General features: G+C 37.8%; 2 protein-coding genes across 2 annotated transcripts; one reads left to right on the top strand and one right to left on the bottom strand.

Moving 5' to 3' along the window:
* The first annotated feature begins 1274 nt into the window (after positions 1–1274).
* LOC113345491 (disease resistance protein RGA2-like) lies at positions 1275–6248 on the top strand. Its single transcript, XM_026589261.1, has 4 exons — positions 1275–5384; positions 5527–5621; positions 5776–5864; positions 5974–6248. Exon 1 carries the CDS (start codon positions 1737–1739, stop codon positions 5382–5384), a length of 3648 nt encoding a protein of 1215 aa, XP_026445046.1. The 5' UTR covers positions 1275–1736; the 3' UTR covers positions 5527–5621; positions 5776–5864; positions 5974–6248.
* Positions 6249–6902: 654 nt separating this feature from the next.
* On the bottom strand, positions 6903–8112 carry LOC113345366 (ethylene-responsive transcription factor ERF071-like). The gene is made up of 2 exons (XM_026589138.1): positions 7831–8112; positions 6903–7744 (listed from the first exon to the last, which is right to left on the bottom strand). The coding sequence occupies exons 1-2, from the start codon at positions 7961–7963 to the stop codon at positions 7143–7145; spliced, it is 735 nt and encodes a 244-aa protein (XP_026444923.1). The 5' UTR covers positions 7964–8112; the 3' UTR covers positions 6903–7142.
* Between the last annotated feature and the right edge of the window lie 11410 nt (positions 8113–19522).

Here is a 19522-nt window from a genome sequence, read left to right as displayed (position 1 = left end):
TGCTCATTTTCTCTTTGCTCTTCTAAGGAAAACCTTTTAGCTCCTGAAGTTAAAAAAATCTATTGTATGGGGTAGGTTGTAAAGTTGCAGCAGGTTTAAATTGAGGAGGACGATAAAGTTTCCTTGTAGCAGCTTTATTAACCGCTGCATAAGCTTCTTCCTGATGAATGACTTTGGTAAAAGCCTCAGTTAAGGTCTGTGGTGCCAGTAATTTAACCATAGTGCCAATGTGAGGTTTCAAAGAACGGATAAAGCAGCTGATCAAGAAGTCCTCAGGAAAATCAACCAAGTTTAATAGATGTTCAAACTCAGGTATATGTTCACGTACAACACCTTTCTGTTCAATGGTGCTTATAGCCAATCTAGCATCCACGAATTTTTCTGGAGAAAATCTTGCACGAACCAAAGTGCAAAATTGTTCCCATGTAGTAATCTCATTTTGGGTTCTTCTCCATCGAAACCACTGGTTTGCTTCACCTTTAAGATGTGCAGCGGCAAGAGTAAATTTAAGAGCATCAGATAAATTGTAAACACTAAAGTATTGATCTGCAATGAAAATCCAGCCGTCAGGATCATCACCAGAAAAGTTAGGAAATTTGATATTATGGCGTAGCTGCTTTTGTGGACCATTATTTGGTGGTGGAGGATTCGCAGTACCAGGACGCTGTTGTAGAAGAGGAATAAATTCTCTAAATATGTTACGGAAAGAGGTTTCTACGTCTGTAACAAGAGCAATACGTTCTTGTTCTCGGATCAACGACTTCTCTGCTAGCTTCTTCGTTTGAGTCTCTTCATCACTGGCATGAAGGTTAGTAATAACGTCAACAAGATTTTCTACCTTGTCTGCTAAGACTTCAATACTTTCATGCACGTTTTTTAAATTTTCTGTGTAAGACATTGTAAGAAAGAAAGAACCCTAAAAAAATGGTGGATTTTTTGCGATTGAGATGAACCTACTCTGATCCAAATGTTAGGATTCTAAACCTTTAACACTGGAGAAAGTCTTGCAAACAAGTAATAGAGCCGGATAAACCCTTTGGTGGGAGGTCAGCCACCAGCTCTGATAAGAAAACAAACTTAAAGATAAATTGAATTGTTATTAACTGACTATCTTTTCGTAACAAGGCTAGCATATTCATATGTAGCATAACTTGTTAATCAAGTTGCAGTAATTAAAAAGAACTAGATGAATTAAGGCAATTGCCTATCTAAGGAAAGTAATAAATAAACGGGTAAATACTAAATAAGAAAGTAGAGACCAAGGAATTTGTACCGCAACAGAAAGGTTCTTCATTTCTGGGTAAAGTGACCCAATGTTTGATTGAACATCTTGGAAGGCAACTGAGAATGACAAAGAGAACGATGAGGCGAAAAGATAAGATAAACCCTACGCGGCCAAGCGGTATCTGGTGTGGGTGATTCCAAGTATGATCATTATCCATTTCTCCAAAAGTCAATTTCAATCATGTGGAAGACGGCTTCGAGATACTTTGACAGCAAAACGTCACATGCCAACATCGCTATTAGTTCGTTTTTATTGACTTTTTGTCGCAAAATATCCCGTGGAAGATTCATTTTGATACGCAGAAAATGTACGCTGTCCAAGAGGAGATGCCCATAACCCGTTCAACGTATTGCTTACAAGAAGAGCACTTGAATTTGCATTCTCTTGATTCTTCAATTTTCTTTTCATTATCAAGTGCATTCTAATAAACACAACAATTAGGGATCTCGTAATGGCGATTGAAAGAATTCTTATGAACGGTGTAACAGAAATACTGCAGAAATTGGTCCCTGTTGTTGCGCAAGAGATTGGTTCGGCTTGGGGCGTCAAAGATGAGTTAAAAAAGCTTCAAAGAACCTTAGAGATGATTCTTGCTGTGATAGCTGACGCTGAGAGGAAGCAGGTGACGGATGAAGCTGTAAGACTTTGGCTGAGATGGCTAAGAGACGTTGTGTATGATGCTGATGATGTGATGGATGAGTTTTCCTACGAAACCATGCGCCTGCGCGAAAGAAACAGTTTAAAGCATAAGGTTCGTGATTTTGTTTCCTCTTCCAACCCACTGGTTTTTCGTTCCAAACTGGCTAGTCAAATCAAAGGGATTAACAACAAATTGGATCAAATTACCAAAGATATGGATAGGTTTCATTTGAAAACTATTATTCCTAGCAGTGCTCACGGCCAGGAAAATATCGAGCGGCGAAGCCGACAAACCACATCATTTGCAAACCAGTCACAAATTGTAGGAAGGGAGGGTGATAAAGATAAACTTATAAAAATATTAACAACAGTCACCACTGCATCCTCCTCGACATCATTAAGCAATAACTTGGAGAAGGAACTTCCTGTGGTATCTATAGTGGGGATGGGAGGCCTGGGAAAGACGACACTTGCTCAGCTCGTTTACAATGATGATTCGGTAAATCGGTACTTTGAACCAAAAATATGGGTTTGTGTTTCGGATGATTTCGATGTTTATAGGCTTTTATCATACATCATGGAGTCCATAACACAGGAAAAATTCAGTGATTTATCAAACTTCGATGTTCTGGTGCGCAAAGTTCGTGAACAGTTGGCTGAGAAAAGGTTTTTGCTAGTCCTCGATGACCTTTGGAATGAGGATGCCGAGCAATGGGGGAGATTGCAGAGCTCATTGACTGTTGGAGCCGAAGGGTGTAAAATACTAGTAACTACGCGTAAAAGGCAGGTTGCGGATGTCGTGAAGGGAAGTATTTCTCCGTACTTCTTAGAAAAATTACGAGCAGATGAATGCTGGTCTATCATGGAGAGAAAAGCCTTTTCTCCTGGTGGAGCACTAAAGACTCCAAATATGGATAACATCGGAAAAGAGATAGCTAATAAATGCAGTGGTTTACCACTAGCAGCGAAGTTTCTCGGGAGTCTAATGCACTCGAAAAATAAAGAGAGCAATTGGTTATCTATTAGAGACGACGATATGTGGAATGGGCCTGCTGAAAGCAAAATAATACCAGTATTAAAATGTAGTTACGATAACTTGTCACCTCATTTGCAGCGGTGTTTCTCCTACTGCTCAATATTTCCCAAAGATCGGGAGTTAAGCAAGCAGACTCTTATTCAACTATGGATGGCCGAAGGATTCCTGCAGCCTTTTAACGATTGCTCGTTTGAGGACGTTGGAGACGAGTACTTTGAAAGCTTAATGTGGAGCTCATTTTTCGATGGGGTGGAAAAGAATGAGTTAGATGATGTTATGACGTTCAAGATGCATGATCTTGTCCATGATCTCGCGCAGGCTGTTGTTGGAGATCATGAATGCTTGACTGTCAAGGTAACTGATCAGTTGGAAAAAATTTCTGAAGTTCGCCGCTTAAACTTAATAATGGATAAAGAATTCTCAGCAAGCTCCAAATTCATAAGCAATACAAAGCTGCGAACATTTATTGTTCTTGAACGGAATTACGATTCGGACCTCCGCGGAATTACAAGTAATAAGCACTTGCGGGTTCTCCATTTGGGTGACCGGGGTAAAGACCGTTCGAGGATCGAATATACGACTTCAAAGTTGAGGCAGTTAAGGTACTTCTACATTTCCTATACAGTATTACTTGGTTTTGGTTTGGGTGATGATTTAATCCGTAGGCTTTACAATTTGCAGACATTGGTATTAAGTGGGTGTACCCTAGTTCCAGATTTTGTTAAAAAGATAGGATTTTCAAAACACCTTAGACACCTCGATATCTCGTTTACAGATATTGAAGAATTACCTGATTCTGTTACCAGCCTCCAAAGTTTGCAAAGATTAGATCTCAATAATTGCAAAAAATTTACCCACTTTGCAGACTCTGTCACCGGGTTAAGCCATCTAAAATATCTTGATATGTCTTGTACACTTATTGAAAAATTACCTGGTTTTGTCACTAGCCTTCGCGATTTGCATACCTTAGATGTCAGTTCGTGTAAATATTTGAAAGCATTACCCGAATATGTGGCAGGTCTTAGGAATTTGAGAATTTTTAATTTCAAAAACTGCCCCTGGCTAGAAACATTACCCAAAGATTTTGGAGCTTTAACCCAGTTAAGATCCCTTAACTTAGATGGTACTCGGATCAAAGTACTACCAGAGTCTTGCATTTACCTCAGAAATCTTGAGTATGTGCATCTTTTCCAATGCCAGCTTCCCAATGAGGTAACACATTGGGTGAAACTGAGAAAGTTTTACTACACAAACAGCAAAACACCAATGGGTATAGGAAAACTAACTTGGTTGCAAGAATTGATGTACGATGTGCGGGAAAAAGTCATCAACAACGAGCCGGAATGTAATGATGGTATTGAAGAGTTAGCAAACCTGAACTTTCTTGAGATGCTAAGCATCGCGAATCTACAGAACGTGAAAGACCCGGTTGATGCAGAGAGAGCGAATTTGAAAGGAAAACAGAATCTTATTCAATTGGAACTATATTGGGAATGCGGCGAAACAGAAGAAGATTTGAGCAAGAGTTGGTGGGATGAGAAGTCGTGTAATTTTCAAGTATTTGAAGCTCTCCAACCTCCCCCGAGTTTGACATATTTACAGATACAGAAATTCATGGGGCGTGAATTTCCCACCTGGATGTGTGATCCATCTGGTCCTCTTCTTACTTTGGAGCATTTGGTGCTGCAAAACTGCAAAGGCATGAAACAACTTCCAGCAGCTATTCGGAAGCTACCACGTCTATGGCGTATTGAGCTTGAAGGAATGTCTATGAGGAGTTTGAACATTGGCGGATTTCCTGCCTTGACTAGACTCGACCTTACTGATATGTTGGTTTTAGAAGAATTGTGTGATTCATATCCTTCATGTCTTGAGGATCTGAATATTAATGGATGCAGAAGTTTAAAAGAAATCCCTTCGCTTCCTCTTCTGATGAGTTTGGTACTAGAAAAGACAAGCCACGACTTAGTAAGCTCAGTTGGTAGAAGCCAGACATCTCTGACGCAGCTATTTCTGGAGAATATTGAGGAGCTTACATACTTCCCATTAAGCATACTCGTAAACAACTGCAATCTTCGAATTCTGCAAATTGAAAACTGCAATCAGTTCCAAGGCTTTGCTATAAATGATGATGAGAATGAGAGTGTGGCTCCTCTGCTTGCACCTGATCACTATAGTGGTTTTCAGAATTTGGAACTCATTGGTTGCCCGGTTCTTAAGTTTCTTCCAGATTTACGAGGATGGACTTCTCTTGAGAGATTGCTCATCTTCAAGTGCCCGCAGGTGGAGGGGTGTTTAACCTATGATCTCAAATCCCTCTCCTTTCTTAAACTACTGTTTGTTGATTATATTCAAGAACGCGAGCAGCAGCGAGGATATCCACTGCTTTACACTGATTTGATTAGTTTGGTGGTGGATTACTAGGTACTCCCTCTGTCACTCCTTATAGTTACGTTTTTGGTTCCTCAACTGAACTTTGCTGTATGCATTCGTTGATCATGTTTGTCCGTCCATACTAAATGTCTTGTTTTCTTGACGCTAAATTTCTTGATTTGCCTTACCTCAGGAATCTCGTATCATAACCGAAGCTGATTAAAAACATTTCCTCATGCCAAATGTCTTGCGGGGAAATTTATTCAATTGAGGTCATGCGTGAATATGGTAAATTCTTCATATGTTCTCAATGTTGTTTATGCATCCACTTACTCTCAAAGTAAGCTGGCCATTGTGCCTTTTCTAAGTGATCTGCAGGACGGACTTCCTATTATTCTTTCAAAACCATTCTTGATTTATTTTTTTACTTTAATCTTCAAAGGTGCCTAAAGAGGGACACGCACACGACGTACATGTGTGAACGGCGTCCTGTCATTGAAACCCCATTCCATCTTCTATTTCAGCATGCAGGTGTGTGCATTTGCAGTTTTTGTTTTGTTATCTTTTTCTTTCTCTTAATGACTGTGGTTCATGCTGTTGCTTTTATTCTCTTTTGACTTGATCTGGCCTTGTTGTTCAGCTGAATAGTGCAATAAGCGGACTACATGACAAGGCCCAAAGGAGCGGATTTAATTGATCGGGAGCCTGGTTTGGGTAGAAAAGAAGAGCATATTGATCACTCGAAGGATACGAAATGAAATAATTATGACAATTGGTTGGCACTACAAATTCCCAAGGGTCTGCGCTGCAGCCGTGTATATCGCTTAGTTTTATCCTTGAAACTTTTAAAGTTTATAAATACTGCCACCAATCTGACTTGATCCTTACAATGAAATGTTATCCTATTTTGCACAACATAATTATTGACCACGAATGCCGGCACGATTTATAAGACCTGATACCAGATTATTAGGGATTGATACCATTTTAAATGGGATAAAAAGATCTTAAGCGATCCTGATCGTTGGATCACCTAAATGGTATCAGCCTCCAGTAATACTGGTATCTTCCCTGGTCTGTTTCCAGAGCCTACTGACGGTCGTTTTGTTTCCAGAACCCAAATGTACCTTCGACTAAAAAATGAGGCTTGGCAGATGACACTGTCACCAGGACTAGGCAGGAGCGACGTCATACGGCAGGCTAAAGGAGAAGAAGGGGTGTTCAGTTACTACTTGGTTGACAAATATTTTTTTTAGAAATGCCTAGTTGACAAAATCCAGATTTGCTGTGGGCCAGCAGATGCCCACCGGTATCAAAGCCGTTGGTATATTTGAAAACCACCTTCCAAAACCAGGTGCCACTGCATTTCATCGGCCCCCACACCAACCATCCAACAACAAACTAACCAAACAGGCAGTGCAAATTTGTGGATCCCACAAGAACGTTTTTTATTGCCGATTTTACCCATTGGAGCTTTCCAAAATCCCTAACTAGTACCTTTTTGTAGAAAGTTGATGGCAGAGTTTTTAGTTTGTTCTTCTTCAAAGTTGTTTAACTTGACGATTGAAATACTAGAGAAGCCTTTGAAAATGTTATTTATTAACAATTGGATTCCATGAATTTACAGAATTCGAAATCAAAATACAAAAATTAAACAATAACAAGAAACAAAATCTACATGAAAACATGAATGAAAAATTGAAGCTAATAAGTTAAAATTAATTAACAGAACTGAAGATCTTCGATTCTTAGTTGGATACTGTGAATTCATGTCTGAGTAGGAGAGAAAATGGAACATCATCATCATCATCAGAAGCTCCATAGTTGTAAAGAACCAGATCCATCATCCACTAAACTCTCTTGAACACCAATATTGGATTGTTGTTCAAAACTGTTACCACCATCAAGATAAGGAATTTGATAGAATTTCATATATGATTCATAAGCCATTAACTCTTCTGATAGTTTTTTTACTTCTTCACTCTCCTCCTCTGTTTCCACCAAGCTTTCTTCTTCCACTTTTAATTCCTCTTGAACACAAACAACATTATTACAGTCCGTACTACTATGATCCATTTCAATTCCAGCAAACCCAAAATCAAAATCAGGAAGCTCATCTTGAAATTTGAGAACACGGGTCTTCTCATTCCTTTTGTTGTAGTTGTTGGTGTTGTCATCTTCATTAGGGAAATTAACTTTAGCTTTTCTGCCTCTGATTTTTCTAGCTTCTTTGTCATAAGCTCGCGCTGCATCTTCGGCTGTATTAAAAGTACCCAACCAAACTCTAACCCCTTTTCTAGGATCGCGTATTTCAGCTGCCCATTTCCCCCATGGTCTCTGTCTTATTCCTCTGTATAAATTCTTCCTCTTTCTTTTAGTCGGTTTCTCCATTTCCTCTCCATTATCATACCCTGTTTCAAAACCGAACATCAGAACACAAGGAACTATATACAAACAGTGAAAAAAAAATGCTAAAGGGGTTTAAGGATTTAATTACCTGAACGGGGATTGATCTTTTTCTGGGTACGTTTTTGGATGAAAAATGAACTTGGCCATAATTCAGAAGCAGAGATACGACGACCATCGTGACTCCGAGGAATGAAGTCGGATATAATTGCACCCCCACACATTGTTGTAGAGTTTTATAATAGAATTCTGAGATTGTTTTTAGAAATTCTGTTTGCAGAGAGATGAGTAAAATGTTTGTGTTTTGAGTTGAATGAAACTGTGGAAGGGGAATGGAGGTGAGATTTAAGGGTGTGGTTTTTTTGTGTTTGACAGCTTAGCAGATGAAAGTTCCGACCACTTGTGGTTGGTCATCAATACTTTCACATTTTTTTTACCCCAAGTGGCAGCCGCTTGACCGGCACATAGTCTAGAAACAGTGAAACTGCCTGGGTCTTGAAATTTGGTTCTTATCTCACACATCTACCTTCAAATCCATGGCGCATGGAAAAGGTGGCGTACCGGCTTAGTTCACTGGTATGACTATACGAGGTAACAATTGACCGGTCAAATGTTTGGTACATTTTAGTACCGAAGTTACGTGATTCTAATAATCTGAGATGAGACTTCTAGAAAAAGTATATGGTATAATAATGAAATATAACTCCCGTGTTGCAAGCTTCTCCGGGCTGGGCGGGCCAAACATATGTTGCGTTAAAATCCTGCAGAAGCATTTAGCACAGCTACATAATGGTACTCTAAATATTACGAAAAATACAAACTAGAAAAGAAAAGAGACGAGAATTTAACGAGGTTGAATTCTTGTGAAAAATAAGAGATTTTAGATATTATCGTTTAGAAGAAAACATATAAACCCTTGAAAGAAAGAAGATTTTTTGGTGTATTTTTTTAGGTTCTCTACCAGGCTATTTATATATATATATATATTACTTAGCCTACAAGGCTAGGGTTTCGTAACTTAACTGGGAATTCCCAATAAGCAAAACAAAATCAAGAGTTGCAATACTCTTGACCGGATGATTTTGGTATATATCCCAAAATCTCTCCACCGACCCAAGCTTCTCACACGGTTTTGGAGTTCTACAAGTTTTGGACTCTCACACAAAACCGTGTCTTATAAACCAGGCTCCAACAATTCTCTACCTCGGATCATGCATCGATGCATGATACGATCAACACACGAAATCAGCTTCGTTTCCCAACGTCGATTGCGCCATAGGCTGCCTGCGTATGCTCTACAAGGAATCAAACCGACCTAGTTCACTCAATGGCCTTACTAGAAGGCCTCTACCAGGTTCCTAAGAACCTCTACCCCAAAGGGTCTCACCAAACCGGAAGAATGTGGAACAATTTCGAGAAATGACGAAACTTGACCCCATATACTACTTTCTTTAACATATCAGCTGGATTGTCTTTGGTATCGATCTTCACAAGTGGAATGTCTTCTTCTTCCAGATCTCTCACAAAGTGAGATTGAACATCTATATGTTTGGTTCTGGCATGATGCACTTGACTCTTAGCCAAGTAAATTGCAGTGAGACTATCACGATGCATAGGCAGTTGTTCCTGCACAACACCCAAGTAATCGAGCAAACCTTATAACCATATAGCCTCATTAAATGCCTATGTTACTACCATATACTTCACTTTAGTAGTTGAGAGAGCCACGGTAGACTGCAAAATCGATCTTCAGCTACCTGGTGCTCCATCCAAGGTAAATACATACCCTGTAGTTGAACGCCTCTTGTCCAAATCACCAGCATAGTCAGAATCCACATAACCAACACACAACTAATAGTTCCCAACTTCCTTCACAAGCTCCAAGCCAACATCAACGTTACCATAAAGATACCTCAAAATCCATTTCACAGCTTGCCAATGTCCTTTACCAGGATTATGCATATAACGGCTGATCATACTTATTGCATGTGAAATATCATGCCTTGTACATACCATCGCATACATCAAGCTACCAACATCACTAGCATATGGGACTTGGGCCGTATACTCACGCTCTTCTTCAGTAGTAGGAGAGATATCAGAACTCAACTTAAAATGAGGACCAAGAGGAGCACTTACAGATTTAGTTCCTTCGCAGATACCAAATTTCTGTAACACTTTCTTCAAGTATGCCTTTTGAGACAAACAAGCTTTACCCTTCTCTCTGTCACGTTGAATCTCTATGCCAAGAATCTTCTTAGCTCCTAGATATTTCATCGCGAACTCAGTTAAAAATTTTTGCTTCAAATTATCAATCTATTTCTTGTTATTCAATGCTATCAGCATATCATCGACATACAAGAGAAAATATATGAAAGACCCATCACGTAGCTTTTTGAAGTATACACAATGGTCATAGTGACTTTTTGTGTATATCTGGCCAATCATAAACTGATCAAATCGCTTGTACGACTGTGTTGGAGACTTCTTCAGCCCATACAACGATTTTTCCAGCTTGCATACACAATCTTCTTTTCCAGCAACTTTGTACCCACTCGGCTGAGTCATATAGATCTACTCTTCTATATACCATGTAAGAACGCCGTCTTGACATCTAACCAAACTAGGTCTAAATCATATTGTGCTACCAACACCAATAAAATTCGGATTGATGAGTGTTTCACAACTGGAGAGAACACCTCATTGTAGTCATTCCCTTCTCCTTGGGCATAATGTTTTGCAACTAACCTTTCCTTGTATCGTACTTGATTCACTTGAGATCCTTATTTCTTAGCATATACCCATTTGCACCCAATGGCCTTTTTATCGTTCGGAAGCTTCGTAAGAACTCATCTGTCATTCTTGTAAAGAGACTCCATCTTATCCTGCATAGCAGCTTCACATTCTTGACGCTCTACACTGTGTATAGATTCAAAATAGGTATTAGAAATGCCTTTTTCAATAACTGGTAATGTATAGGCTATAAAATCATACATCCAACCAGATTTCCTGATTGATCTTCTCGGTTTGCTGTTTGATATGGTCTCAGTGACCGTAGCTTTTGTATCTTCCACTTCTTCACGTTCCTCTTCATTAACATCGTCACTATCATTTGGAACTTTAGTATTTACCTCCCTTGTAGACGCCACGTCTTCGAAAGTAGTTGTAACAGATACAAATTTAGCTGAAATTAGTGACGTTGCATTAATCACCACCTGCTCCAAAGGCTCACTGGTACTGGTAGTGTTCTCCACCTGCCGAGAACCCCAAGACTTCTCCATAAGCGCTTCATCAAATGTAACGTCTCTGCTCATGAGTGTCTTCTTCTCAACTGAATTCCAAATTTTGAACCCTTTCACTCCTTTCTTCACACCCATAAAAATTCCTTTAACAACACGACTATCAAGTTTGTTTTCACTAACATGATACCAAAAAGGGCAACCAAAGATATGAATTGAGTCATAGTCATAAGCCGGTTTGCCATACCACTTCTCCATTGGAGTTTTACCTTCTAACGCAGCTGATGGAAACCTATTAATGAGGAAACACGCACATGTCCCTGCCTCATCCCAAAATGATTTACCTAATCCAGCATTAGATAACACACAACGTACCTTCTCCAGCAAAGTACGATTCATGCGTTCAGCTACCCCATTTTATTGTGGTGTCTTCTTAACTGTGAAGTGCCTTTTTATTCCCTCTTCTTGACATACTTGCAAGTGTGGATCACTTTTGTGCTCTCCATCATTGTCTGAACATAGTACCTTGATCTTTCTGCCAGTTTGATTCTCAGTTGCCTTTTTCCACCTTACAAAGACTTCTAGAACTTCATCCTTATGCCTCATGGTGTATACCCATACACTCCTAGAATAGTCATCAATAAATGACACGGACTAATGTTTGCCTTCCAATGATGCATTTTTGGAGGGACCCCAAACATCTGAGTGAACGTAATCAAGAACTCCACTAGTGTTGTAGATTGCTGTGCCAAAGCTTGTTCTTGTTTTATTGTCTTTCACACAATATTCACAAAACTCTAATTTGCAGGCAATGACACCTTTCAATAAATCTTGACGAGTTAAAGAATGTAACAACTTATCACCTGGATGTGCAAGTCGCATATGCCATAACTTCATGGTCTCCATCGCTGCAGTCTCGATGTGTTCGAAATAGACATATATCCCGTTACTGTACTCCCAGTTAAGTAGTACAAGTTATGATGCCTTGTGCCCTTCATGATTACCAACGATCCAGAGATTACCTTTAGAATTCCATTTTCAGCGACTAACTTGTAGCCCTCAGCTTCCAAAGTTCCGACTGAAATCAAATTATTCTTAACACCAGGTACGAAACCTAATTCCTCAGCTCCCGAACAATACCATCATGCATCTTGATTCGAACACTACCAATCCTGATCACCCTGCATGTATTATTATTATTCCTCATACGTACTTCTCCATCGAACTCTTCAAAGATTGAGAACCAGTCCCGATGAGGAAAAATATGATAAGTAACACCAGAATCTAGTACCCATGCACCTTCAGTTACGATACAAGTTGATAGTGTCACAGTCAGAGAGAAATCTGAAGCTTCATCTGAATCTTCACTTGCCTTAGCAATATGCACCTCGGTCTTATTGTTATCTCCTTGTCTATCTTTACGCTTGGTACAATATTGAGTCCAATGGCCAAAGTCATGACACCATGCATATTCATCCTTCTGCAGACGCGCTCTTGAATTTGAACGCCCTTTAACTTTGCCACGATCACCAGTCTTCTTTCTCATGTATGTCGAACGACCTATTGCAACAAGCGCATTTTCGTTAGCTTCATATGCAAGATTTTCACAATCCATCTTCTTGAAATCATCACTTCGCAATGCTATGGTGACTTCTTCATACGCCAGATTCGTCGTTCCATGCATTAATGTTTTAATCATGGGCTCGTACATGTCAGGAAGAGAATTCACCAGACACAATGCCTGCTCCTCATCGTTAACCGTCTCGTCATAGTTAACCAAATCAGCAAGAATTTTATTAAACGAATCTAGGTGCTCCGTTAGAGTTGCACCCTTCTTCATGTTATAGCGATACAAATTTCTCTTAAGATGTATCCTATTAGCCACGTTCTTCACAAGGTATTCTTTCTCTAGATTTTACCGGAGATCCTTAGCTGAAGTCTCGTGCTGATAATTAACTCTAACTGCTATTTTCTAAACACCCTCGAACTAAACCAAGACATAATTTCTTCATCTTGTTCCACTGCTTTTCAGACATCTCCATTGGCTGACGTTCTAGAGCTTCTTCTAGGTCAAGATGAAAAAGAGCATCCATTACGTCTGTTCTCCATAAACCAAAGTTATTGGTTCTGGTGAACTTTTCAACCTTCAGTTGTGATATATGTGAATAAGGTATTTCTTCTTTGGTTTCTTTATCTTTACCTGTGGACACCGACGGTTTTGTGGGATCCTCTAGATCCGAATCAACCATTTTTCACAAACAATAAATAAAAAACTAAACTTTAAAAGTAGGATTACCTCAAATAACTTCAGGAAAAATACCCCCGTTGCAATATTATGAATACCCAAAATTTCAAGAACGTAACCCGAGCTCTGATACCAATTATTACACTAAAACCGTGCAGAAGCGATTTGCACGACTACACAATGATACTCTAAATATTGCAAAGAACACAAACTAGAAAAGAAAAGAGCCGAGAATTTAATGAGGTTGAATCCTCGGGAAAAATAAGAGATTTTATATATTACCGTTTAGGAGAAAACGTATAAACCCTAGAGAGAAAGAAGAATTTTGGTGTATTTTTATAGGTTTTCTACTAGGCTATTTATATATACATATTACTTAGCCTACAAGGCTAGGATTTCATAACTTATCTTGGAATTCCCTAAACTTTAGGAATAAGCAAAACAAAATCAAGAGTTGCAATACTCTTGACCTGCTGATTTTGATATATCCCAAAATCGCTCCACCGACCCAAGCTTCTCACACGGTTTTGGAGTTCTACAAGTTTTGGACTCTCACACAAAACCGTTTCCTATTAACCAGGATCCAACAACATCATCCTCCTTCAAGCTAATATTAGTCTCCAACTGCTTAAATTCAGGGTAGATGCAATCACTTGAAGCATAGAAAAACCTCTTGACACCATTAATCCTAGCAGCCTCGAGCATGTTGAAACTGATCATAGTGTTGTTGTACATAATGACGGAATGGTTAGATTGGATGAAACCCATTCCTCTCATATTAGCAGCAAGGTTAAAAACATGATCAACACCGCTAGTAACCTTCAAATAGTTCTCCATAACCCTAAGATCCACAAGGTGGAATTCATTGCAAAACATATCTTCAGTCATATGTTCATTCTTCTTCCAGTCACAGTCAATAATATAGTGGCCCTCACTCTTCAATCTACGAAGCAATGAAACCACCATCTCTAGTGATAGAAATTCATAGCTTCTCTGCTGACCAGTAAAGTTCCCTTTCTAGTTCTTCGTAGTGTACTGACCATTGATTTCACCCATTCTTATGAATGGGATCCCACCTCTCACGGTTCTGGGTATTTATATATATTAGTGAGCCTTATAAATCCATTTTCATCCAAAGAATCTATTTTATTTTCCTCTCCCTGTAAGAGGAATTCTCCCTATAAGAGGAAAAGGTTTCACAGAGATAAGTTGACTACCGATACCAGTTTCTTCCTTTGAAGACAAAAGGGGTGTGGTATCGGACATGTGTTTGACATGGCTACAAGTTTACAACATATCTTCCACATACGGGTGAGAATGTGCCGGTAGTGACCATTTTTCACCTCATCGATCCAGTTCATTACGGATTTCAAATTTGGTTCGCATCTGATCCAACATCCAACCGATTTGCATCCAGTGGATTCACTGATGGAAGAATTGGATATGGATAATTCGATGGATATGTTTTATAATTAAAGTTTATAATAGAGAAATACAGGTAACAAGTTCATGAGCGATTTTAGAAATAAGACTATATTATTTAAGAGTCTAAAGCTGGACTTTAGTGTAATGCTTCGAAGTTATTCAAAATTTGAAGAGAAATAAAAATCCGACTCCTTAAAATAAAATGTTTTAGGTATTGGAATCAAGTATGTACGCATGTTCATATATTGGTCTCGTATCTTTAAACTCATCAAAGAATGACATGGAAGAAATACCTAGTTTGGGGAAAAATATTTATTAAGTTCATGTTGTATCGAAGAACTTTGATTGAAAAAAAGTACTAACGGGTATGAATGTCCAACGGATTTTCACGGTTTTATCCGTGCCCAATCCATAATCTGTTGGATTTCAAAAATATCATATGTATTCAACCCATTAGCGAACGGTCCGGACCCCCACTCACAAAAATTAGTATAAAGATGATTTTTGGACTTAGAAATTAGTATTTTTTATGGATTTTTTTAATGTTAGTGGATTTTTCTCATAATATTACACTATGAAGTTAAAATATGTGTCTTCTAGATGGTTTTTTCCTGATTATTTTACTATATGGTGCTATCTCAAAAGCTTTATTAACACTTGGCAGCTTGATTATCATGCTTAAACCCGATTTTCTGATTCAATAGGTGGGTATGTCGTATGAGTATCTAAGTGATAATAGATATGAAAATCATGATGATTATATTTTTGTCTTTCTCACTCCTACAAGTTATTTTACAAGATTGCATAAGCTTTCTCTGTCATATATAAAACTTTTGTAGAATATTTTTATACACCTTTGTTCCGCTTATAAAATCTATCTATATTTCTTTAGAGTGTTGTATTCTTAGCTTCTCAGTTGTTGATTATTCATGGTTGTTCCTGAAGAACAAGTGAGAGTTTTAGATTTAGATGAAGATGAAGATGTTAAGGAATTTCCTTTTAGGTTAGCTGGTTTGCTTTATGATAAGTATTGTAGTTATCACAAAAACTTCTGTCAAGCACCATCTGAACAGAGTGTGGACTATAAATTTTTCTGATTTCAAACTAGATAAGCCTTTTATTCAAGGAATACATGCCTTTATTAATCTCTTTGTTGTAATGTTTTAAAGAAAGGAGGATCTAGAGTTAGTTTTGGCTGCTAGACTAACTTTGTTTTTTGGTAAGTTATTTGTTGTTCAAGTCTTAGGTGATCTAGAGTGTATCTTTGACTTGGAATGGAACAAAACACTTATGCCTATACAGAATATTATTCAAACTGTTCATATATTAACAAAGGAAAAGCTAGAGAAATTATTGAACAAATTGGTACTATTGAGGGAATCATTACAACAAATTTAGTGATTAGCAACATTAACTGGCAATTGCAAACCGGGGTCAATACAGTTCTTCTCTGTTACGAAAGTCGATGTTGCAATATTTCGCAACGGCTTCATTACTAGTTTCAAATGTTCTGTCGCAACAGTTCAGACTGTTACAACGTTGAAGAGTCGCAACTGTCTTCCACAGTTGCGAAATTAGGTGATTGCACAGCTTTTAGTTGTTACAAAACTGTTATTGCGCAATTTATGCAGTTGCGAATTTTTTGTAACAACAAAAAGATGGCGGTTTTGACTTATCAAAACCACTTCAAAATTAAAGTTCCCTGTAATATCAACTTTCCCCAGTTTATTCGGAAATCAAATTAATCCACCAAAACTAAATTCACTATGAGATACCATGTCCATGATGAACTCCATGTACACAAAAAAATAAATGAAACACATCACAAAGATCTTATGAAGGATTGTCAAATGGATATAGAAGTGTATAAGAAACACACACCGTCCTAAACACTAAGCACCATCATTTGGTTCCAACTGTATCACCTTTCTGAAACTCTCAACCACATCATCCACATTCTTAAAGAATGAGATGTATACCTGATAAGTAAACAAACAATTATTTTTAGGATTACAATTCAGTTGAAATGGAAGGCACGAGTGAGGTGCAAAGTAGCAAAAGCAAACACATCAAACAATTATAATTCTTTCATTTATTTTTCATATGCTCCATAGATATATGAAACATGATGACACACTCAACGCCAGTCCACAACACCTTATTTACAACCAAAAGCTGACTACTTAAGTTAGGTGCATGATACATACATAGATGCAGTTGGAGGTTACTTAGCAATTATCACCTGTGGAATTGCAGCCGAGTTCTGATGTGAGATTGACAGGAAGATAATGATATAGGTATCAAGTCACACTATAAATATAACTAAGCAATTAGCAGAATCAGAATCAAGTTTAGACATGAGTCTATCTAGTCAAGGTCTGCAAGTAGTTAACTTATGTGAACTGATAGATAGCTTATGCTCTTATGCAAATACTAGCTTCTAACTTTTAATGTAATAAAAACTTAATATACAAAATGCATTACTGTACACCTATGACAACCGATAAAAATTTATCCAGTCTGAAATAGATACTACATATATGAAGTAAAAGAGGAATCCTGTCCTTCAACTACAATACTTACTTTTTTTTTTGTTAAAATTCTTCGACGTACTGCAGGACTTACGACTGATTATCATCATCTCCTTCAACTATGTCCATAATGGGGTCCTTTGCTTTATCAGCTAAACCAAAACAACCTGAGATGGAAAGAGTTGCATTAGTTAAAAACTAATGCGGCCTCACTTTTGAGCAATAATTCTCCATTCTCGCTAAACTAAAAATATAAAGATGGATAAATAAAGAAATAACTAATCTACTAAAAAGTGGACAGTTAAACATAATATAATGGTCAAGAATTGAGTATTCTTTGCATCTCAGCAAACGTACAGAGAAAACTAAGTGCTACCAATCATTAAACACACTAAAACCCCATCTGGCAGCAACTTCCACAATATTGATCACAAGAAAAACAGAGCATGGTAATAATATATGACGGAAATAGGTTAATCACTGACCTCATCTCTTGTGATGTTATAGGTTAGTCAGAAGATTTACACAATGCCAACAATGATTAAACATCCATATATTGCAAGGAGACTAGGAGCTTATTTCTATTATAAACCTTAGGAATATGAATTAGCTACAAAACCCAATTTTAAAATATAATTAAGCCTTCTCTGACACAAAGACAAAACAAACTTGCCTTAGAATCTAGCAGTATGCAGTCACGATAGCCACAACTCTGATCTAAAGCTTATGCCAAAACTATTCTTCTATTCTTTCAGGCTTTTAAGCAAACACCTGGATGTGCAGTTTTTCCCTGGTTGTATTGAGCTGCTCTCTTAATTTCTTCACCTACAATTTTGAGTTTAATAACAACAAATCTATCATTGCATTACTAGGACTTGGAATCTCCTCCCAATCCCATCATTCATCACCTACAAATTCCACGATAACATCACCTTCTTGACTGTTTTTCAAGTGTGAAATATAGTCTCAATCATCATTTATATGGGTTCCTCGTTTATAACCACTCAGTATCAGATATAAGCCAAATTCAAATCCAACTATCCCTTTCTAAGAGAAGCTAAACAAATTAATATATAATACTTTAATGATATTCACACAAATAAAAGAAAGATGTCATATTTGAAAGAAAAAATGCGGAACCTGAAGTACAGTAGCAGCCATGGCATCCTTCTCGTTAATCCAACCAATGGGAACTTCAAATACAAGGGCAACATGAGTTACCTGTCTTCATAAAAGGAAAATGAAAAACTTGTCAAAAAAGAACCTTAACCAACATGAAACGAATGCCCCATATCCAGTCTATGGTATGCTCGATAAGATAATAGATATTCGAGTCAGTTTTCTAGCTGAATGGGCTGAATACTGAGTCAGTCAAAACTGTGCCCAGTCACACTTACGAGTGGCACATGTGTGAAACAAAAATGTTGCGAATCGCAACTTAAGTAAAGTTGCGAGTTTAGTCACGTTTTCAACTGTTGCGATTTTTCGCAACAAGATTAGCAACCGAACATTCCAACAGATATTACACTGTTGCGACTTCTAGTTACTAATGATATGGTGTAGTGAATTGATACTCCTTTGGCAAATTTCTTTGAAGGAAAAATGATAACGGTCCCTATGAATACTCCTATGAATAAAAAAATTATTTTCAACACTGCTAAGAAAACTTATTACATGTCTGCTTTCTATCCAAAGTTTCATTTTCATGCTTATACTAAATGTTTTGCCTGCTCTTTCACCTAAAGCTTCTCATGTTACTGTGACAAAGGTTATATCAGTGTTGGAAAAATGAGAAAGTTTGGGTTATGCAAAAAAAATCTAATGATGATGATCTCAGTGGTGTTGGTTCTCAACCCTCGGCTTTCTGTGTTAGTCCACCTTTCTGATTTATCCAGGGGTTCAAGTTCTTCTGCTTGACTTCTTGTTTTATCATCTTGTATGCCTTCAGTTTTGGCTTTAACAATCAGATATCCTTGTACTTCAATGGCGAATAAAATATATGGTTCATCCTCAAACCCTTTGATCAAGCCTTCAACAGAATCTTCTACTCATGAAGATTTTATTTCTTTTGAAACATCTATCTTAGTCAATGATAGGAAAGGTAAGAGGTCCAGGAAAACTTGTGAATGTGTGTTTTTAGGTTGTAACACCTTTTCTTCATCCTATTTTATGATCCCTACCCCTCATTGGCTACATATTACTTTATTACATCCTTTTACGCCTCCTATTGGTTCCTCTTTTAACTAAGGAAGAGTGGGTTCAGTTTTTTCAGAAAATATAGAGTCAAATGTATTTTGGTCAGCTTCATGTACTTATTGAAAAGGCGAGGGTACCCAAATATAC

This window comes from Papaver somniferum, unplaced genomic scaffold (assembly GCF_003573695.1).
Source record: "Papaver somniferum cultivar HN1 unplaced genomic scaffold, ASM357369v1 unplaced-scaffold_81, whole genome shotgun sequence".
NCBI lineage: Eukaryota > Viridiplantae > Streptophyta > Magnoliopsida > Ranunculales > Papaveraceae > Papaver > Papaver somniferum.
This window is presented reverse-complemented; position numbering and strand designations above follow the sequence as displayed.